Source organism: Canis lupus, chromosome 22, assembly GCF_048164855.1.
Source record: "Canis lupus baileyi chromosome 22, mCanLup2.hap1, whole genome shotgun sequence".
NCBI classification, from domain to species: Eukaryota; Metazoa; Chordata; class Mammalia; order Carnivora; family Canidae; genus Canis; species Canis lupus.
In genome coordinates, this window is record NC_132859.1 from 8,154,628 (window position 1) to 8,177,050 (window position 22,423).

The following is a 22,423-nucleotide window of genomic DNA, read 5'->3' on the forward strand; positions in this document are numbered from 1 at the left end:
GATCTCAGGTTTAATTTCATTTGATATAATAGACTTTCTAAGAAAGCTGTGAAAATACATCACTGAAATTAATTTAATTTTAATGTTATTTTAATACATCTCCAGAGAAGGATGAAAGCTTATGCAGATTATAGGAAGGCTATTTCTCGGTAATGGAAAAAAAGCCACTGAAATCAATCCACTCAAAAGGGTTCAAAACTTCACAGGAAGAAGTTTGACTTAGACTATATCTGATTATTAGAACTAAAAAATTATAAAAATAATTTTATTTTATACATAACCAAATTTAGGTTATTATAGAAATGAAGGGCTAGTCCTTGAAATCTATAAAAACTGGGTCAAGTATTGCTTTTTAAAATTTTTTTTTAGGGCACATAACTTTTCTAGCAAAAATTAACAACACACAGAATACCCTTCACTTTAACATGCAGAAATAATCAAAGGGTTTCAATAAGTTTCCCTACTGCTTTTCTTAATCTTTGGATTTCCAAGTAATTCCCCTAACATATGATCATTGTTGATTTTTTTTTTCCCAGTTGTTAATTGGTCTACCAGTTACACAAGATTCCAAATCTGGTAGTTTTTCTGGGGTTTCACTTATCCATGGTCAACTGTAGTCCAGAAGCAACTGATCCTTCTTCTGACGTATTATCAGAAGGTCAATAGTAGTCGACTGCTATGTCATTATACCTGTATCATTCACCTCACTTCATCTCATCACAAGGAATTTTATCGTCATCATAAGAAGGGTGAATACAGTACAATAATATATTCCGAGGGAGAGAGACCATATCCACTTAACTTTTACTACAGTGTATTGTTATAATTGTTCTATTTTATTAATAGTGTTGTTGGTAATCTTTTACTGTGTCTAATTTGTAAACTTTATCATAGGTATGCATGTAGAGGAAAGATATAGTATATATAGGATTTAGTAATATCCTTGGTTTCAGACATCCATTGGGAGTCTTGAAACATAGTCTCTGTGAATAAGTGGGGGCTACTGTATACTCTAAAAATAACTGACTTAATGAAATCTTTTATTTTTTGCAAAAATTAACTTTTCATTTTGCATAGTGTAGGTGGATAAAAACCACTTCCGATAATCAGAGATACTTACACTGTTAAATGGAGAAAGAGGCTTGAGTGTGTATTAGTGATTTTTTTTAAGATTTTATTTATTTATTCATGAGAGGCACAGAGAGAGGCAGAGACATAGGCAGACGGAGAAGCAGGCTTCCAGTGGGGAGCCAGATGCGGTACTCCGGGATCATGACCTGAGGCAAAGGCAAATGCTCAACCACTGAGCCACCCAGATGTCCTAGTGAATATTTTTATTATGGTGGCTTTTGCTTTCCTATATCACAGTGTTTCAGTGAAGCTCCTGAGAATTAATATTCAGATAACAAAGATACCTTGTATTCACTCAACTAGCATGTACTCAACATTATTGAAAGAAACTTACTGTGACAGGTAATATTTTCCAAACATGGCAGTCTCATTATTTCTCATGCCATCTGCTCATCTTACCATGTGATCTTGCTCTTTTCTGATCAAGAGTTAGCCAGACTGCTTAGGTGGCTTAAGCATCCAACTCTTGATTTCAGCTCAGGTCGATCTCAGAGCCATGAGTTCAAGCCCCACATTGTGTTCCATGCTGAGTGTGGAGCCTACTCAAAGAGAAAGAAAAGAAAAGAAAAAAGAGAAGAGAAGAGAAGAGAAGAGAAGAGAAGAGAAGAGAAGAGAAGAGAAGAGAAGAGAGAAAAGAAAAAAGAAAAAGAGGTGGCATCTATATCCTTCTCATTAAACCTGTGACCTTTTTGCCAACAGAATGTAGCAAAGTGACTCTGGGTGGTGGTTTCAGAGGTTAGATCATACAATGTTTGTAGTTATAGTTTGTTCATTCTACATTCTACATTCTTTTGCCACATAGTGCCTTATCATTTATGTATTCAATATATCTTGAAGAATATTTGGGTTTTTCAAGTTCAGAGGTTTTAGTGCTATGAACTATATATATTTTAATATATATCTTTGGGAAAACATATGTAAACGTTTGTTTGGTTTGTACCTAGAAGTGGAAGTTCATGGCTTTAAATATTTTGGAGTATTAAGATTGCTTTTTAAATGAGTCACCTTTGATATCTGGTGACAGTATTTAAAATATTCCTTAGCCTTCTTCACATTCTAGATATTGTCTGTAACCTGAAGGATGCTGCTTAACATCTATAATCAGAATAAGACAAGAATAAAGGAACAGGAAGTTAACACTGGTTACCCCAATAAAACATCACAGCCTGTTGCTCAGTTCCTGGATCTGAGCCAATTGTCAGTCAGGAGCCCAACCGACTGAAGAGGTGGCCAGTCCTCAGGAGTAGGGACCCTGGAACCCTATGGCAAGTAATGCTGTAAGGATTGTCAGTCATTTCCAAAGCAGTCTATGGCTATTTTCTTAGGTGACTGTATACTAGAGAAAGGAGGATACTCAGACATTTCATGGATTATTACATGGAAGTTCTCAGCTGGTAATGATATTTGGAGCCCTGAGGTATTGTTGTGCCCCTTTGCCTACAGCTAGATATGGGGATATGGGAACCAGATAAATAAATGGAGTTCTGACTAAAGTCTAACTCAGAGCAGATTCCCTAGGTCTGCAGATCCATCTCTCTGAGTATGTAACTGGGATCAACACTCTTAGCAATAGGACTAATCCCATATCGGGCCCTTAACCTGTGGAGTGAAAGCTTTCATGCGGGGATAAGGCCAAGTAGAAGCCTTTGAAATGGCACCCACCAAACTGCTCACTCCCAGCCAGACAGTAAATCAAAACCAATATTGCATTCTAGGGACTGGGGGAGAGTGGTAGAGATTAGTGCTGCCACTACAGTGAGCACGAACGTGGGCAGTCACTATCACATCTCTGCTCAATTTACCAATCTGAATGGCAGAAAATGACTAGATTACTACAAGCTCAACCAAGTAGCAGCCACCATTGCAGCCGCTGGGCCCGCCATGTTATCCTTGCCAAAGCAAACTGATAAGGCCTCAAGCACTTGGTATGAGTGGTTGATCTGGCAAGGGGTCGTTTTCCATTCCAATTAGAAAAGAAGGTCAGAAACAGAATTCATGTGGAAGGTACAACATTTATTTATATTTTCTCCCCAGGGATAAGTTAACTCTCCTACCCTCTGTTATATATAGCTCATATATAGATCTGGATCATCTGAACATCCCGGAGAACATTGCTCTGATTCATTACACGGTGACACTGTGCTGATTATGCAGAATGAGTAAGATGTGGCTAGTGTGCTGGAAGCCTTGGTAGGACACGTTCACACCAGGGGATGGGAGACAAACTCCATGAAGATCCACAAATCTGCCAGTTGAGTAAAGTTTATAAGGATTCAGTAGTCAGGGGTACTTTGGGATAACCTCTCTAAAGCAAAACATAGAGTGCTATATCTCGCATCTCCTACTGTAAAAAAGGAAACACGATACCTGGTGGGTCTCTTTACATACAAGAGGCAACATATTCCATACGTAGGAATGTTATTGCAGCCCAAACACTGAGATTTATGGAAGGCTTTATTTAAGGGAGAGACCCAGAGCTAGAAATGATTCCAGAGCAAGTACAGGTTGTGATGTGAGCAACCCTGTTACTTTATCACACTACCTGGCATAATAGTGTTGGAGGCAGGAAAAGATACAGTGTAGGATTTATACTAAGTCCCAGTGGGAGAATAACAATATAGGCCTTGGGACTTCTAGAGCAAGGCCATGCCATCTGTAGTAGAGATTTATACACCTTTTGAGAACAGCTCCTGGTGTGTTACCAGGACCTGGTGGAGACAGAGCAGTTGCCCATGAGCACTAAGTGAGTATGCATGTAGAACTGCCTATTCTAAGCTGGCTTCTATCGGGTCCAGCAAGTCATACAGCTAGACAGGCCCAAGAGTAGTGGTACATCTGGGATTGAGCCTGAACAGGATCACAGGGCATAAGTAAACTGCAAGAGCAGGTGTCCCAGACCTTGTGTCATCCACCATTGATATACCAGCTGCCCTCATTCTCTGTAGGGTCCCAACCAGTGGGGGGAAAAACCCCAAGACTGGTTTATGAATCAGTTGGTTCAGTACGTGGGTGCAAAACCAAAGTGGAGAGTGGCTCAGAAACTTCCCAATCAGTAGAGCTTCAAGGATTTCAAGGTTATTTACTTTGTGTGCAAGGAGAGGTGACTGCCTGCCTGAGATGCGAATATATACACTTTCCTGTGCAGTGACCCTGAAAGGGAAGGACTGGGACACTGAAGACCAAGAGATCAGAAGAAGCACGTAGATGGATTAGTGAAAGCAGGCATGAAGCATGAAGATTTTGTGTTACAGATTAATGCCCACTTAAAAGTGTTCACCATTGAAGAGGCACTAGAAAAACAAGTAGACAAAATGGATTTGGCTAGCTGATGTCAGCCAGTCTTCGCCATCAACTATCCTAGAACTGACATGATAGACAAATGAAAAGTAACAGAGACAGAAGCTATGAGTGTGTCCAAGAGCATGGGCTCCCACTTACCAAAGCCAATCTAGTTCCTGCTACTTCTAAATGTTCAATGTAAAATAAAAATAAAAATAAAAATAAATAAATAAATAAATAAATAAATAAATAAATAAATAAATAAATGTTCAATGTAGCAACAACAGAGAGAGCCTCAAATATAACACTATTCCTAGAAGAATCCAACTAGCCACTTGGCAAGTTGACTATAGCAGGCCCCCTCCATCCGGTTGTCCGTACAGGAATAGATACTTATTCTGGGTATAGATTTGCCTTTCGTGCTTACAGAGCCTCAGTTAGCACCACTTTCTGGTAGCTTACAGAATGCCTGATCCAATGACATAAAACCTCACACAACATAGCATTTGACCAGGGAACTCACTTCGCAGTGAAGGTGGTGCAGAAATGACCCCGTGGCTATAGAATCCACTGACTGTATTATATACTGCAATATTCAGAATTAGCTGAACTGATAGTGAAGGCACAGCAAAGGCATTGGCTTACAGGCCGGGCTCTGTAGGGATGAGATGCCACCCTTCAGGTGCAGTATATTCACCAAATCAAAGACCCCTATATGATATTATACCACTTATAGGAAGAATGCATGAGTCTAAGAACAAAGGGGTAGAAGCAAAAGTGGACCCAATTAACATCACTTCCAGTGATCCACTGGGGGAACTTTGTGCTTCCCATCTTCACAGCTTTGGAATCTACGGGGTTAGAGGTCCAGATCCCCAAAGGGAGCGCACACTTGCTAGGGGATGGAACTGTACCACTTAACTATAATCTGTGAATGCCATGTATGCACTGTAGACTCCTGTGTCCAGGGGCCAACAGCATGAAGAGTCACGGTCATTCTGGCTGGGATCACTGTTCCTGTGCAGCCGGAGGGGTAAAGGCTGCTACTATATGAGGGGGTAGGCAGGGAGGAGTGTGCACAACCAGATGATCCACTTGGTACCTCTGGGGATTATTTTTCCCCATTGTAACTGTGAATGGACATACTCAGCAGCCCCAGTCTGAGAAGGGATATGATTCCAAGGACTTGGGCCCCCTTAAAATGAAGGTTTGAGTTGCCCCACCAGATGAGCAAGCCATCAGCACTTGCAGAAGAGATGGCATAGACTGTGGAGACCTTAGGGTGGATAGTGGAGTTGAGAGAGAAGGTAAATACCGGTTCTGGCTTCAAGACCAACTGCCACAGCAGGGACTGTGATTTGTCTCATTAACTACTTCTGTTTCCCCTCAGGAGAGAGGTCCTTGAGAACCATGGAAGAACTGCATCCTGAAATGGATGGAGAGGTCAGTCTGTTTGTTTGTAGTCTGTATGTAGGCTGTGATGCAAGCCATGTGAGTTCACCCCTTAGGGTTCCCTTCAACAGACAATCTCCAGCAGTCAGCCGACAGCTCCAGCCACACCTGTGGAACTACCATGTCGCTCACACGGGGAAGGCCACCATCTGTCTGCCAGTGACTGGGCCCAGCAGTGTGCTGAAGCTGAGCCATTCCTGCCCATCCCGGACACCTCTAATGGTTAGTTATGACTTGGAGTTACCCATCATTTTGGCTAGGACTTTCTTCAAGCTGTGCTGCAGTCTGAGGCACTTTACCCAATCTTCTTCTCTCCTTCACTTTCCTCCATTCACAGGTGTCAGACCTGCATGGTGATCTGAAGGCTTTCCTGGCCTACTCTTCTTCCTTCCCTCCTTTATCCTTTATCCTTTATCCTTTATTATTATTATTGTTATTTTTTTTTTCTTCTTCTTCTTCTTCTTCTTCTTCTTCTTCTTCTTCTTCTTCTTCTTCTTCTTCTTCTTCTTCTTCTTCTGATTCATTTATTTATTTTAGAAAGGGAGAAAGAGAAGGATAGCAAGAAAGCAGGAGGGAAGGGCAGAGGGAGAGGGAGAGAGAGTCCCAAGTAGATTCTTTGCTAGGCCCATAGCCAATGCAGGGCTCAATCTCACAACCCTGAGGTCACGACTTGAGCTGAAACCAAGAGTCAGTCACTCAACTGAATGAGCCACCTTGGTGCCTCTCTCCTTTATGCATTATGGCATATCCCCTGACACATTTCTTGCTCATCTGATTCCATCTTGGCGTCTGCTTCCTGGTTGATCTGAATTGACACACAAATCATTCTTGCTAGCTCTTTTCCAAGTAACCATCTGTTTTCTCAAATTTTTTTGTTTCTTGATGAAAAGTTTGAATACTGAAGGTTAAACAGACACCTACTTTATTAAATGCAGGTATTTCTGCTGGCCAATTACTCAATGTAACTCTGCAGAAGAGTTTAGAATATATTAGTGTCATCTAGAACTTAGAGGTTCATTTCATCTATTTGCTGAGGGGCAAGTTCACTTTCAGTGTTTTCCTGGATTACTTTCATGGTTCCTTTCTTTCCTTTTCTTTTCTTTTCTTTACTTTTCTTTTCTTTCTTTTCTTTTCTTTTCTTCTTTCTTTCTTTTTTTTCTTTCTTTCCTTTCTTTTTCTTTCCTTCCTTCTTTCTTTTTCTTTCTTCTTTCTTTCTTTCTTTCTTTCTTTCTTTCTTTCTTTCTTTCTTTCTTTCTCTCTTTCCTTCTTTCTCTTTCTTTCTTTCTTTCTTTGTTTCTTTCTTTGTTTGTTTCTTTCTTTTTTTTTGATTTTATTTATTTATTCATGAGAGACACAGAGAGGCAGAGACACCGGCAGAGGGAGAAGCAGGCTCCATCCGTACAGGGAGCCTGATGTGGGACTTAATCCCGGGATTCCGGGTTCACACCCTGAGCCCAAAGCAGACGCTCAACCACTGAGCCACCCAGGCATCCCTCAGGGTTCCTTTCTTTCTCCCTTCCATTGGACACCAGTGGTAAGGATCTTGTTTGTTTCTTTAAGATCACAGAACTGCAAATTCAAATGACATGACATTTTGAGAAGAATAGAAATTCCTGATTTAAGTGAGGCCCTCTTGAGTTCAGATGGATTTGTGATAACTAAAAGAAAGAGCAGTCTTGTTCACAGACCAGCCACACACTGCTGCTCCATGCTGTGGATTCATGAATCTGGCACAGGAATAAACTTGGTTGGGATTTTCTTTGGTGGGATTTTGTGGCCACCAAGAAGTTTCCCTTGCAAGTAAATAAGTCTGGGTGGCTATATGCCTATATGTGGGGTTTTTATTTCCTCTCCCAAACCCCCCTGCCCCACACCCCCAGCAGTGATGAAATAGAAAAGATTGACTCAAGGGTAAAAATCTGGACTTCAAACAAAGATTTTTTTGGTGAATTTAGGTAAAATGGTCTGGTCTCTTTCATACCAACAGGCTTGCTTTGGAGGCTGTAAAGTTTGTCCTCCAAACTTACTTGGGCAAGTTGTCCAGAAAGTCAAAGGGAGGATTCATGAGCAAGAATGAAATTTACCACCAGATTGTGTCTGTCCTTTTAGCCAAACAGACTGAAACTTATTTCCTGGCAGTCTCTTTCTGGGCTGTTCAAACACTAACAAAAAAGTTTTTGAAAGCCTTGTGATGTCTTTTGGTGTCTAAAGGAGCTTATGTGAAGGAGTCAATATAACAACAGCTCCTGAGTTGTCAGATAATTCATCAAAGGGTCCCCCTCTATTGGTGACGAGTTGTGTTCTAAGAATGGAATCCATCACTTCTAATTTAGGTTCTTTTTGTGTCATGTGACATAATAAAGGATCAGTTCTGGGATGCCTTAATATACCTGTCCACAGGACAGATAGATCAAGTTGTCCTCTAAGAATGTGCTTCTTTTTAAAAAAAAAAAAAAAAAGATATTATTTAATTATGTATGTATGTATTTTTTTATTTGAGAGAGAGAGGGGGAACAAGAGCACAAGTAGGGGGAGCAGCAGGCAGAGGGAGAGGGAGAAGCAGGCTCCCGCTGAGCAGGAAGCCCAATGTGGGGCTTGATCCCAGGACCCTGAGATCACAACCTGAGCAGAAGGCAGACGCTCAACCCTCTGAATCACCCAGGCACCCAACAATGTATTTCAATCAACATCACAATTTGTCCTTTCTCATTGAAAGGTCTAAGTTGCCTTATTTATTTATTTATTTATTTATTTATTTATTTATTTATTTTATGATAGGCACACAGTGAGAGAGGCAGAGACACAGGCAGAGGGAGAAGCAGGCTCCATGCACCGGGAGCCCAACATGGGATTCGATCCCGGGTCTCCAGGATCGCGCCCTGGGCCAAAGGCAGGCACTAAACCGTTGCACCACCCAGGGATCCCTAAGTTGCCATATTTAATTAGTGAAGGCAGAAATAATTACAAGATAAGTGAAAGAATTAAATTCTAGAGCTTTTTTCCTTGAAGGCCATTAACCACTTTTATTTTTGTCGATGCAATGCCAACCAGCTAGTGTCTAAGTTATTATGATCTCTAATATTGAACTCCTGACTCTGCAATCTATACAAGGGAACAGCCTCAACTGACACTTTAATAGGCAGTAGTTATGGATTTTTTTTTGGTAAAGTGGTAGCTAAATCTCAGGGATCTTCTCATTCAGTTTGTCCTTGGCATTTTATCAAGGTGTTTTAAATCTCTTCTCAAATATCTTCAGATTGTTTTCCCTTCTGTGAGATACAAAATTTTGATGGGGGAGGAAATAGAGTAAATGTCTCTCGCCGGAAATCTCTGTTCACAAAGTGGGAGATGATGATTTAGTAGAATTACAACTTGCAGCCTCTAGGTTGGTGCCCAGGTAGCCCTAAAATTGTTCAGCTGTCAAGAGCATCATATGGTTCCTCCAAGTATTTTTTTTTTTTCCTCCAAGTATTTTGTTGTGATTCACTTCTAAAAGGCAAACGCTTAAAGACTTGTGTTCATGCTAAAAAATACCAACCATATGACCTCAGGCAGTTGTTCCATCTCTGAGGCTCTCTGCGTCTTCTTTTCTGGGAGCTTCCTGTCTCCCTTTAGGGTTATGCTTATTGCATTTATTCTTGACCTTGCTCTTCCTCCTCCCCCACCATCAAAAGTGATTGGTCCAAAGATAGACACCTAATTCAAATTAGGCCAATCAGAGACCTTTCTCTGGGAATTTAAATTTGAGGCAAAAGTCCATTTGTCTTTCAAGACAAACTGCTTGTAGGGGCACCTGGGTGGCTCAGTCGGTTAAGCATCTGCCTTCGACTCGGGTCATGATCTCACGATCCTGGGATCAAGCCCCACATCGGGCTCCCTGCCCAGGGGAGAGTCTGCTTCTTCCTCTCCCTCTGCTGGTCTCCTCCACTCATGCTCACTCTCGCTCATTCTCTCTCTCTCTCTCAAATAAATAAAATCTTAAAAAGAAAAGAAAAGAAAAGAAGAACTGCTTGTAATATGTGAAATCGTGTGGCATAGAAAACCATGTACCATGTAGATTGAAGAGCAGAAAAAAGGAGCAGAGAAGGAGAGGGAGGGAGGTATGCACTTCCTTCCTTGTGTTCTATGCAGCATCCTTATAACTGCTCCCTTTTGCTTAAGTAAACATAACTTTTTACCTGCAGCCATGAGGAGTCTTAACTGCTTTTCCTCCCACTTCTTGACAAAGTATGATATAGAAAATACGAATTTGCTCAACCACATAGTCCTGAAGTCATGGGAAACACTTTGACCCTGCAAGAACCTCCTCTTGCTGCTATGGTGGGAGAAATCTGCCTGCATTCTGTGTTCTCCTTCTCCCACACCAGTGTTCAAAGGGTCTAGAGAGACTCCACTTGAGGACCAGGACATACTGAGGTTCTGGGGCTCCCAAAGATGGCTGTGGTGCCTAGCCATCATTTGTAATATATTTTTTCTATAATAAAACATTCTGAATTTCAAATGACCTATTTATAAAATAGCTCTAGAAATAAAACCCTTTAAAAAAAGTTGGGGGGATCCCTGGGTGGCGCAGCGGTTTGGCGCCTGCCTTTGGGCCAGGGCGCGATCCTGAAGACCCGGGATCAAATCCCACGTCGGGCTCCCAGTGCATGGAGCCTGCTTCTTCCTCTGCCTGTGTCTCTGCCTCTCTCTCTCTCTCTCTCTCTCTCTGTGTGTGTGTGACTATCATAAATAAATAAAAATTAAAAAAAAAATAAAAAATAAAAAATAAAAAAAGTTGGGACTGCCTATTCCATATTAATTAGTAGTGAGAATTCATGTGACAGAAGGGTTCTTTTTTTTTTTCTAAGATTTTTATCTATTCGTTTGAGAGAGAGAGAGAGAGAGAGAGAACAAGCAGGGTGAGCAGCATAGGGAGCCTGAGAAGCAGACCTCCCACTGAGCAGGGAGCCTGATGCAGGGCTTGATGCTAGGACCCGGAGATCACAACCTGAGCCAAAGGCAGACACTTAACCAACTGAGCCACCCAGGCGCCCCAGAAGGGTTCTTTAATACACACAAGTACTCCATTAATAAGGGTTTGATTGCATTTTAAGTATCCTCCAACACATTTGAGTTTTCATTTATTTAATGAGAGGGTGGAGACAACTACAATTTAAATTTTAGGAGCCTCGGTGCACTGAATGGCCATTAGATGACAAAGCAATTGTGAAATTACATTAGAGAGATAAGTCAATGGAGGAAAAATAACTAAAAGTATCCTTTTTCTCTCTTTCTCTTTTTGAGGGACAGAATTCTGTATCCTCACAAAGGAGGAAGCCATTAAGACTGATTCAGTTAAGAAGTTATGAGAGAAATAGGGGTGCCTGGGTGGCTCAGGCAGTGGAGCGTTCAACCCTTGATTTTGGCTCAGGTCATGATCTCAGGGTCATCAGATTGAGCCCCACATTGGGCTCTGCACTCAGCGGGGAGTCTGCTTGAGGTTCTCTCTCTCCCTCTCCCTCTGCAACCCCCCCCCCAAAATAAAACTTAAAAAAAATAAGTTATGAGAGAAATATAATATGAAGGCCTAAAGTCACTACAGGGTTTGAGTTCTGGCTCTCTTGTTATACATTGATGACCTTTGGCAAGGCACAAAGTTTTCTGAACCTTTGTTTTCTTCTGTATGATAGGAGATCTAGCAAGGCTTGTCTGCCAATTCTCAGAGTTACTGTAAGATTCATGTATAATTGTACAGGTGACATTGTTTTGCAGTCTGTAAAATATATAAATGTTATTTGCTCTTACTGTGATAATTGAAGTACTAACAACTTTTAATTATTACAACAATGTGGGAACGTCTATGGTCAAATGTTCAAAGTGGGACTTATCATGTGGCCGACACTACGTGAGACTAAATTCACTCTTTAAGATTATCTGTAAATATATATATATTTTTTATTTTTTTTAAGATTTTATTTATTTATTCATGAGAGACATACACACACACAGAGAGAGAGAGAGAGAGAGAGAGAGGCAGAGACATGGGCAGAGGAAGAAGCAGGCTCCCCGCATGGAGCCCAATGTGGGACTTGATCCTGGATCCCGGGATCACACCCTGGGCTGAAGGCAGATGCTCAACTGCTGAGGCACCCAGGCATCCCATGTAAATATATATTTTAAAAGAAAACTTTTATCTTTTTTAACTGTGACCTGAACTCACATCTTTTGGGTGAGTGCTTGTGGAGAGCAGAATTTGTGTCCTGGGCCTTCTCTCCATCCCACAGTGGTTTGACTGTGCCTCTCTTCTTGGCTCCAAAAGGGATTGACCTTTTCTGACCAGGCATGAAAGGTGGCCTCACTTGAGTCTGGACAACGTAGAGACAGGGATACGAGTAGAGCTTGTATATCCTGGGCTCCTGTCACCATGACAAATAAGACGGGAGAAGAGCAGCAGGTTGAACAGCTGGTGTAACCAGATCTGGGACTTCTCTGGGTAGAAGGAGGAGTTCAGTGACATCGTCAACCAATGACTATCCCATCTGGTGGCAGACTTTTCCAAGTTTAGCTTGAAAGACCACTTCTGGTGTTGTGTGCAGTGGTCCTTCAAACAATATATATATTTCTTGAATATATAAATACTGAGAACCTTGAAATTTACCCCCAAACACTGCTAGTTAGTTCTCTCATCAAACCCCAAATTATATTAATAATACGCTCTGTGCTTCTGAGAGTGGCGATTCAATTTCTCTATCATGTAATGCATTTATAGATTTACATAGATCTAAGTACATAGAAACATTTATCTTTTTTATTTTTTACATTTTATTTTTTAGCATTTAGCATTTAGGTATATTTTTAGCATCTTTTTATTAATTTTTTCCCATGTTTTTGAACAAAGTTGTAGCTATAGTGTTCACAGGTACTTGTTTCTGGATATATTTCTTCAAAAATAATTTAAAAATACCTTTTCTGCATTAGTTCATGGTCTTCAGAAGTTCTATTTCATATTTTTAAAAAGATTTTATTTACTTTAGAGAGAAAAAGTGAGCAGAGGGAGAGGCAGAGAGAAAGAGTGGGAGAGAATCTCAAACAGACTCTGTACTGAGTGAAGAGTTCAATGCAGGGCTTGATCTCACGAACCTGAGATCATGACCTGAGTTGAAACCAAGACTCGGATGCTTAACTGACTGAGCCACCCAGGTGCCCCCAGAAGTACTCTTTCAGATAGCTGCCCAAACCTTCATTCGATGTTAATCTTTCCGAAATACTTAGCCAATCGCTTGTTAAATATTTAGGATGCTTCTAATTTAGATTATGCTGGAATTGACAATACAGCTTTGCAGTATAGCTTGATAGTAAATCTCTATTTTTCTTTTCTAAAAAAATATTTATTAATTTATGCTTTCCATTTAAAAGTATCTTCCCCAGTACAAAAAAAAAAAAAAAAAAAGGTGAAAATACTAGAGCATAAACCACTTGCACACAGTTACCTAAGTAAAGACTAAATCTCAGAAATCCCCCTTTCCTGTACCTTTCCTGTAGTCCAACTGCATTGCTGAAGCAATAGAAGATAGCATTAGAACACATCCTTCATCATTATCAAAATTACCTTCCTTATGATCATGCCAGTGATGCATTTATTAGGAACACCAAAATGAAGCCTGACAATGAGACCTGTACCTACCACCAGTAAGTGCAAAAACGTGTGGCAGGACCAACTCATCTTGAATTTAAGTATTTGTAAATGTGCAGTGTCTAGACATTTGGGATGGAGTAAATTATGAATACACTAGTGTCACCTTTGATTTGTCAAGAAACTGTTCAAATCCTCCTAGCGAAATAAAGAATCATCTTATGCAACAGTTTTCTGGACTCTTTATTATTCAAACCCTTGTCTATTCAAGGTCCTTGTCTGTTTTGTTCCTCTTCAGTTGCTAATGGTGATTTTCTCTATACTGGTTCAGCAAGCCCAGGCAGGTTCCACCTCAAGGGCTTCTGGGCTGGAGTCTTCTAAGGACTTACCACCCCACCAAGTTTCTGACCATTCGCCCCAGCTGGAATCAGTCACCCACACCAAGTCAGCAATTCAGAGGGGTAAGGCTGAGAAAAGCAGCCGGTGGCTTTCCTGAGGCAAATATGGCAGGTGACAAAGCCAAGACACCAGCCATTGGGCTAGGTAGGTGACCACCTGCAGTGAACCAGGCTGTGTGGAGAACACCTTGTGAGGTGTGGGGAAAAAACAAAAAGAAAACGAAGCCCCTTTTAGACTTGTCCTCAAAGAGCTTGCAATTCTCTTCAGGAGTTGATTCCACATGAAGTGCCAAAACGGTAATGAATGGTGAGAGGCTACCTTACAAACGGTTAGGAGTATGCCAGTGGGTGCTAGAAGAAGAACGGGCAAAATTGTGTAAGGATCATCCTGCCCTCAGTAAGGAATTATGGGCTTCAAGGGAGCATTTCCATACGGAAATGTAGGATTCTTCTAGACCCAGCAGCTATCGTTGAGGAGGCTAGAGATAACTGGGGTGAAAGTTAGAATATAAGACAGTGTTGTATATGATTATGTGTCACAAAGAAAAAGACGAGAATAATGTGAATTTTGGGGAGAGAGACTAATGGAGGCTCAACCATGGAATATGGAGGGTTCAGCTAGAGATACGCACAGTGAAGGAATAGGCAAAATAAATATGCTTGGGTCAAAGCCTGGCTGGAGTGGATGAAGACACGTTTGTGTAAGAATCAAGGTCAGAAAGCAATGACGATGGCAGTTGGTTGCAAGTCCTTGGGTGCTAGATTGATAGCTCTGACCTTTCTTCCTGTGGGCAGTTGTTGAAAGCTTGTGAGCCGGGGATGACATCATGAAAATAGGCCAGGAAGGATAGACTGGAGGCAGAGAAACCAGGTAGGAGGCCACTGCAAGCATTTTGAGATAAGGTCTTGTTGTGGGAGCAGGAAAGGAGGGATGGTTTTGAGGGACACCAGGATAAAGAATCACTTGCTATTGGCTGGATGTAGACAGAGGGGGAGGAGGGATGGGTGGCTCAGGGACACTAGGAAGTGTATTGAGGGCACGATTAGGAAGAAGGAATCAACCTCTAGTGGAAAGTCTTTGCAAGTGGAGAGAGAAATCGACTTACTCTCAATTGATTATCTTATAAAAACTGTGGAGTTTCTCTCTGAGATAGGCAAGCAAGAGGTAGCACACTGATTGAAAATGAAAACAAATGCTGACTCATACAGGATGGGAGAGTAGAAAAAACACTCTGATCCAGGGTAAATCCTGGGCCTAACTGAGGGTTTTTTCATGAATTCATTGTATGTACTTGGACAAAATAAAGTTCTCTGGGCCAGATTCCTTATCTGTAAAATGGGAGATTTAAAATATATTATCTATTCTCTGGGTCTCCGTGAGCCTTAAATCATAGTCATTACTTGAGTGTGTTAATATGGAACAGAATTTGTGTGAGGAACTTTATTTGCATTTTCTTTTTTAATCCTTAGCATGTTCATTGTGCGCTTAAAAAAAATCCAAAATTTAGTGGCTTAAACCAATAGCCATTTTATTTGCTCACAGTTCTGCAATCTGGGCTGGGCTAGGCTCTGTCGTTTTTATCCATCTTAATGGTGGTCACTAATGTGTTTGCAGTCAGCTGGTGGGCCGCCAGCGGCTGGGCTCAGCTCAGATGCGGGGTGGCTGGACTTCTCCCTCTCTCCACATATCTCAGGGCCTCTCCCTCTCCATGTGGTTTCTCCAGGAGGGTAGTTGGACTTCTTACCTAGAGCTTTAGGTGTCCCAAAGGACAAAAATAGAAATGTCTATACCTTCCTTGGGGTTAAGGTGGGGAGGCGGGGGTGGGGGGGATGAGGTAGGGCGGGGTGCGGGGAGCCAGCACATATTCAATGCTGTATTTTTCTGCTTAAGGCAAGTCACTGTCCCAGATTTAAGTTGGAAGGGACTCTATGAGGTGTGACTAACAGGAGGGTGGTCCATTGAATGGCAGCAGTGTCATGGGGCTGCCACCATATTATCTCCAACTTGTAAATGAATAATTTGTGACTTCAAGAAGCTAAGTTACCTGCCCAAAATAAAGAGTAGAGTTAGGCACTTCAAAACTTGTGTTTTATCATGGGCCAATGGATAAAATTTGTAGTGTTGTAACCTAGAACCCTGCGAAGTGGGTACTGTTTTTGTACCTCATTTACAAAGGAGGAACCCAGGAATAGAGAGCTCAAGTGTTTTGTTTGAGGTGACTCAGGTATTTTGCTGCAGAGATTATACATTTAGTCACTACACCATGCTGCCTCATATGGGTAGTACCTGACACATATAAGGCACCTATAAATGTCGTGTCATTTGAAGCTGTTGTTTGAAGGATGGAGCAAATGTCTTCAACCACCCACTATCGCATCGCAGAACCTATTTGAGAACTGGGAGTTTCCCGTTGAGTTATCCTGTGATCTGGGCAATTTCCTTTTCGGGCATCTACTTCTCTGTCTTCCACAATCTATTTCTTGAGGCTTGGCAAGGAAGGAAGACAGCATCTCTGCTCATCCAGTCCTAACCCAGATTCTCACTGGCTGATTCTCATGGCTCCCTTCAGCATTTTCGTCTTGTCTGGTAGCTGCCAGGTACTCTTTACAAAGCAGGCCTTTCCTTCTTGGGTGAGGACCTTCCTGGAGTAGTGCTGGACTCAAGCTTCCATCCTTTATTTATCAAGGTAGCCTTGTGACTTCTGATTAGTAACCATTGGGACCCTGTCACTTCCTCTGGTTCCATAAGCCAATTTCCAGTGTAACTGTGGTGGCTTCTGATGATAGCTTGCTGACACAATGTCCCCTGGAGTGACATGTAGCTTCCCCCTTCCTTCTGCTGGTCCTATGGGCAGAGGACTTTGCTGTGAAGGAAATCTGGGGTTCCAGAGTCTCTGGAAAGGAGCTATGCTCTGCTTATCTTTGAAGGTGACCCATGTGGCTGCCTTTCTCCTTAAGGCTGCTCTGATTTTTCCCACCCTGTGGGGAGTCTGGAACGAAAGCACACCCCAAGTACAGATAATGGGGTGATGGATGCCTCATTTGGGGGGCTCTGTTCTATTGTAGGCAACGATAGGGAGTAGCCATTCAAGGAGTGGCCTCAAAACACTCCCATGCCTTTTCTATGGGGTGGTCTTGTCATTCCTGTAAACTTTTCTCCTTCAAGGCAACTCCAGATTTTGACTTTATTTCACTCTTACAAAAATACTGAGGGGCAATACTTGTAGTTAATACAGTTCTATCTTATTTAATGAAGAGACATATGGATGGGCTCAATGTTGTTCAAAGTGTTTTACAGATCTTCCTCGATGTAGGTAGGATGAGTTCCTGATAAATCCATTGTAGATTGAAAATATCAATTGAAAGTTGAAAATGCATTTAATACGCAACACCAGGGGTGCCTGGGTAGCTCATTCAGTTAAGCATCTGCCTTCGGCTCAGGTCACGATCTCCGGCCCTGGGTTCGAGTCCCCGCACTGAGCTGTCTGGTCAGTGGGGGAGTTCGGCTTCTCCCTCTCCCTCTTGTGCTCTCCCTCTCTCTCAAAGAAATAAATAAAATCCTACAAAACAAAAACAAAAACCTGATCATCATAGTTTAGCCTGGCCTGTCTTAAATGTGCTCAGAACACTTACATGAGCTTACAGTTGGGCAAAGTCATCTACCACAAAGCCTATTTCATAACAAAGTGTTGAATATCTCAAGTGATTTATGGACTACTGTGCTGAAAGTGAAAGACACTTGTTACATGGCCTCAGAATGGCTGCAAGCGTGAGTTGTTTGCCCTTCTGATGGCAGGGCGGACTGGGAGCTGTGGCTGCCGCTGCCCAGCATCAAGGGGGTGCCGTACTGCATGGCCCCGGCGTGGGGAAAGGTCAAAATTCTGAATCCCAGGTGAAGTTTGAATGATATTTGATATCTGATGATATTTGATATTTGAATATCCCTCGTGCACCATCGTAAAGCCGAAAAGTTGTTAAGCGCATCCACCTCTAAGTCCGGACTGTCTGTACATCTGTTGCTCATTTGGCTCAGGCCCGAACTTCTCTTTGAATCAAACGTCGTGGGGTAAGGGGCTTTGTGAATTGTGACTTACCTCGCAGGCAGCCGCCGGTGGGAGGGGGACCGGGGCGGGGAGGAATTGAGCTGCTGCGAGGGCCAAGGCCGCCGCCTCCTTCCCGCAGCTGTCCTGTCCCGCCAAGCTGCAGCTAGCGGCTGGGGGTCCCCACCCCTCTCCTGGATCCGGTCGGTGGGAGGGTGGGTGGTGTTTTCCGGGTCCCGGGCGCACCCTCTCTGCTCCCAGCCACCTGCTCGGGTTCCAGCCGGGCTCCAGGCTCTCTGGAGGGCGTCAGGGACATTCCGATCCTCCCACCACCCGCGCGGATGTCGCGGGGGCCGGGGCGTGGGGGTGGGGGTGGGGGTGGGGGACGCGACTGCTGTCCCTTTCCCGGACCCGGCTCCGGCCAGGTTTCTTCTCCATTTCTAGTGACCCGAGTCCCGCGTAGAGGAGACTAAGGATTGATGAACGGTTTCGAGGTTGTTTCCCAGGCTCCCGCCGGCGAGGCCGCAGCCACGGGGACGGGGGCACTTTCTGGGCACCGTCTGCGCCCCGGCAGACAACCGCGAGCCCGACAGCCAAGATGCCTCCTCGCCAGACCAAATATGGTCACAAGCGCCGAGCAGCCTCCCCGTGGAAAGGCTCGCCTGGCGCCCCCGCGGCAGGCCCGGCCGTCGGCTCAGCGGGGCGCTCCGGGCGCCCCAGGCCTCGACCCCGGCGCCCGGCCTGCCCCGGCCTGCGCCCCCGGCTCGCGCGCCCTCCGCCCCCCGCCGCCCCCCGGCCTCAGTTTCCGTCCGAAGCCCTGATCGCACGGGCGCAGGCCCCTGTCCCCGGATCCCGCCCGCGGTCGGCGGTGGCGGTGGACGCAGGGACTGCGGGCCCGGCCCCCGCGGAGAGGCGCGCGCCCCCCGGAGCAGCGCCCCGGGCGCCCGGCGGCTCCGGCCCGGCCCAGTACCTGCGGGGCCCCGGGGCCTCCGGGAGGCGGGAGGGGGGGGAGGGGGAGGGGGAGGGAGGGGGAGGGCCGAGCGGGCGCGGGCGGGCTCGGGCCGCGGGGCTCATGCATAATTCAGCAGCTCGGCCTTCGGGCCCGCCTCTCTCCTGGGCGAGGGAGTCCGCTCCAAACTTTGTTTATGGGACAGTCCGGGAGCCGCGGCGGCCGCGCTGTCTGCGTCTCCTCCGCCTCCTGCCGCGCAGCGCGAGCGCCGGGGCCGGTGCGGGGCATGTGAGACGCCGGGCCCCGAGTCGGGATCTGCCAGCCGGGCCCCGGCCACAGCCCCGCCAGCCCGGGAGGCGCCCGAGCCCCTGAGGCCCGACGGCGAGCGCGCCCCGACTCGGCCCCGCCGCGCGCCCAGGTAGGGCCGCGCACCCCGCCCCGCCCGGGGGCGCCCGGAGAGGAGGGGTCGCGGGGCGGGCGCGGGGCGGGACCCGGGGGCGGGCGGGTGGGTGGGGGGCTGCCCGGGAAGGCTGCGCCCTGCCCTCCGCGCCCGCCGTGCGGCGACCTCCGCAGCGCAGCCCCCGCCCCCGCCCTTCCTCCTCCTCCTCCTCCTCCCCCTCCTCCCCCTCCTCCTCCTCCGGGCAACTTCCAGGCTTCGAGAAAGTTGCATAATTCCCCAGGCCGGGAGGGACCCCTCCCCCACCCGGCCGGCCTCACCCCTGGGTGTCTGGGATCCCGAGGCGGACACCGAGCCGTGTCCTCTAGCGCTTTTGTCTCTGTTCTGCTCCCCCCACCCCCACCCCCCGCACCCGCACCCGCATCCCGGCCCCTCTCCTCCCCCGACGCGTCCTAAAAGCCTCATCGCACCTCCCGTCTCTCCGCAGAAGATGAATCCGGCCTCGGTGCCCCCCGCGCTCCCGCCCCCCGGGCAGCAAGTGATCCACGTCACGCAGGACCTCGACACGGACCTCGAAGCCCTCTTCAACTCGGTCATGAACCCCAAGCCCAGCTCGTGGCGGAAGAAGATCCTGCCCGAGTCCTTCTTCAAGGAGCCCGACTCGGGCTCGCACTCGCGCCAGTCGAGCACCGACTCGTCGGGCGGCCACGCGGGGCCCCGGCTGGCCGGCGGCGCCCAGCACGTCCGCTCGCACTCGTCGCCCGCGTCCCTGCAGCTGGGCCCGGGCGCGGGGGCCGCGGGCAGCCCCGCGCAGCAGCACGCGCACCTCCGCCAGCAGTCCTACGACGTGACCGACGAGCTGCCGCTGCCCCCGGGCTGGGAGATGACCTTCACGGCCACCGGCCAGAGGTACTTCCTCAAGTAAGTCAGCCCGGGGCCGGGGCCGGGGCCGGGGCCGGGGGCGGGGGGCGCACGCTCGTCGCTGTGAGCCTGCATCCTTGCACGCTGGTCTGCGAAAGCCCCGGGAACCCGCGAGCGGGAGCCCCCGGGGGCTGGGGTGGGGAAGCCTCACCCAGCGGAGCGCGTCGGCTGAGCCGCTTCCAGGGCCCTGGGAGTCCCAGACACTGGGGACGTGCAAATAATCACCGCTTTGGGGACGATTCTTGTGAAACCCACAGGCGACTCGGCCCCGAATCTGGAATAGTTGGTATAGACTTGGGGGGGAGGGGGGGCACTTACGCCCTCACCTGCCCCTCCCCCGTCAGATGGACCAGAGCTTGCTCCATGGGGAGGTGACACCGAGATACATTCTAGAGAACTTCTGAAGCCCGGGAAGCAGAGGGACTCTCGGCTGTGTAGGTGGTCCGCACTCTCTCCATTCTCGGGGAAAAGCAAGCTGGAAAAGTGAGCCCCGCCGCCCGGCCCGCCGGGCAGGCCTTACTGCTCCCAGCTGAGTGATGTAATGACCACACAGCGCAGTGATGTAATTAGCGACTCGGCCCCGGTGAAGTGGTTGCGGCTGGAAAATCAATTGTGTTGGAAATTGGGTCAGGAGTCTTATGATGTCACACTTAGTAACCTAAAACACCTTGGGATCCCGAGGCTGCTGTGTGTTGTTATTCTTCCCTTCCACACTGTCAGGGCCTTTTGATGGAATGATTTTTAGGCCAGATTGGAATTAGACCGTACAGGAAACTATATTCACAGACATAAGAAAGATATTGTTTCCATGGTGGTACCCTAAGATGATTATGTTCCAGAGGAGAAACCAAGCTGGAACTTGAAGTGTGACCAGTGAGGTCAAGGGGGCGGGGGTCAGGCTGTTGATGGCCTAGATGGAAGTTGTGCCAGCTGGACCACTTGGTTTAGGGTTGCCTGCACTGGCTGGTGGCTCACTGCCATGGAGGGAAACTCCTCTTCTTAGCACTTGCCTTAGAGTTGATTTTAAAGCCCATATTTCTTTGATGAAGAAGAGCTTTAGTTTAAAATTTCTCCGGAGACATTATGTGCTCTTTTAAAAATATTATCAAGCCATTCTTTGGCACGAATACTTGATACCTTGATCGCTGTCGGTTGGCTCTAATAACAAATCCGCAGTAATGGATGAGGTTTACTGGAGCCAAGTCCTTGACTCATACTGGTGACCAGTTATTCCTTCCCCATCCCACAGCTGTTGACATCTTGTACAAGGAGGAGTTCTTTATTTTGTTTCTGGGATTGGTGTGATGTGGAGAAGCACTTGTCCTGAAGCCGACTTGATTGATGGTCATTCCACAACCGGCCTTCTCCCAGGCTTTGAGTGTTAGTGTAGACATGTACTCAGTGCTTTGACTTCTAAATGGCTGGTGCAATTCAAGTATGTGAATAACATGACCTCTTCCTAAATGTGATGATACTGTTCTGAAGGATGACATTAGTTTCTATGGTACATAAAGCTCCAAAATAATCTTAAGTTTGCTTAGGTAAATGGGGTTTTGAATATTAATTGTGACTTTTATAGAGATGGACTTGGTAATGAATGCAAATACAAAATGGTCTACTTTACAGTAATTTAGGGGGATCTTTGGTGGTCCCAAATGACTTTGGGACCAAACACACGAAAATATATGATATGTGATCAGTATAACTGTGGTTATTAAAAATACGAAATAAGAGCTAGGCTTGCCTAATATCAAAGGAAAGCTAGGAAAAAAAGACCCCCCCCCCAAAAAAAAAAGCAAAAAAAAAAATCCCTTTTATGCACAAGTTTTGAAAGATGAAACTAGGACAAAAATGGAAGTTAGTGGGCAGCCCTGGTGGCTCAGTGGTTTAGCGCTGCCTTCAGCCCAGGGCGTGATCCTGGAGACTTGGGATCGAGTCCCACGTCCGGCTTCCTGCGTGGAGCCTGCTTCTCCCTCTGCCTGGGTCTCTGCCTCTCTCTATATATATCTTATGAATTAAAAAAAAAAATTAAAAAAAATGGAAGTTAGCTTTGGGTTTAGAGAAAGTCGCTCAGATTCATTGTCCATTCCCCCAGCTACAACCACTCTGCAGCCCAAGGCAGAGCACCTCTTCAGTCACTTTGGATAGTCAGTGAAGACCACGGCTGAAAAACTGTGTAGGTAGTAGGCTAGCTTGATTTGATGCAGCCCCCGGAAACTTTCTGGCCAAGTAGCTAAGGGA

General features: G+C 45.9%; 1 protein-coding gene and 2 long non-coding RNA genes across 4 annotated transcripts in view; 2 read left to right on the top strand and 1 right to left on the bottom strand.

Moving 5' to 3' along the window:
* LOC140613853 (uncharacterized) overlaps positions 1-6,301 on the top strand; it is a 40,772-nt gene extending 34,471 nt beyond the window's left edge. For both annotated transcript variants that reach the window (XR_012014740.1, XR_012014741.1), the window contains exons 2-3: positions 1,608-5,853; positions 5,934-6,301. This is a non-coding gene — a long non-coding RNA (uncharacterized lncRNA). The remainder of the gene's footprint in view (positions 1-1,607; positions 5,854-5,933) is intronic.
* Positions 6,302-16,389: 10,088 nt separating this feature from the next.
* LOC140613854 (uncharacterized) lies at positions 16,390-18,466 on the bottom strand. The gene is made up of 2 exons (XR_012014742.1): positions 17,970-18,466; positions 16,390-17,435 (listed from the first exon to the last, which is right to left on the bottom strand). It is a non-coding gene; the product is annotated as an uncharacterized lncRNA (long non-coding RNA).
* Positions 18,467-19,057: 591 nt separating this feature from the next.
* WWTR1 (WW domain containing transcription regulator 1) overlaps positions 19,058-22,423 on the top strand; it is a 133,141-nt gene continuing 129,775 nt past the window's right edge. The window contains exons 1-2 of the mRNA XM_072792315.1: positions 19,058-19,282; positions 19,749-20,182. Of these exons, the coding sequence (XP_072648416.1) occupies positions 19,752-20,182 (431 nt within the window). The 5' untranslated portion in view covers positions 19,058-19,282; positions 19,749-19,751. The remainder of the gene's footprint in view (positions 19,283-19,748; positions 20,183-22,423) is intronic.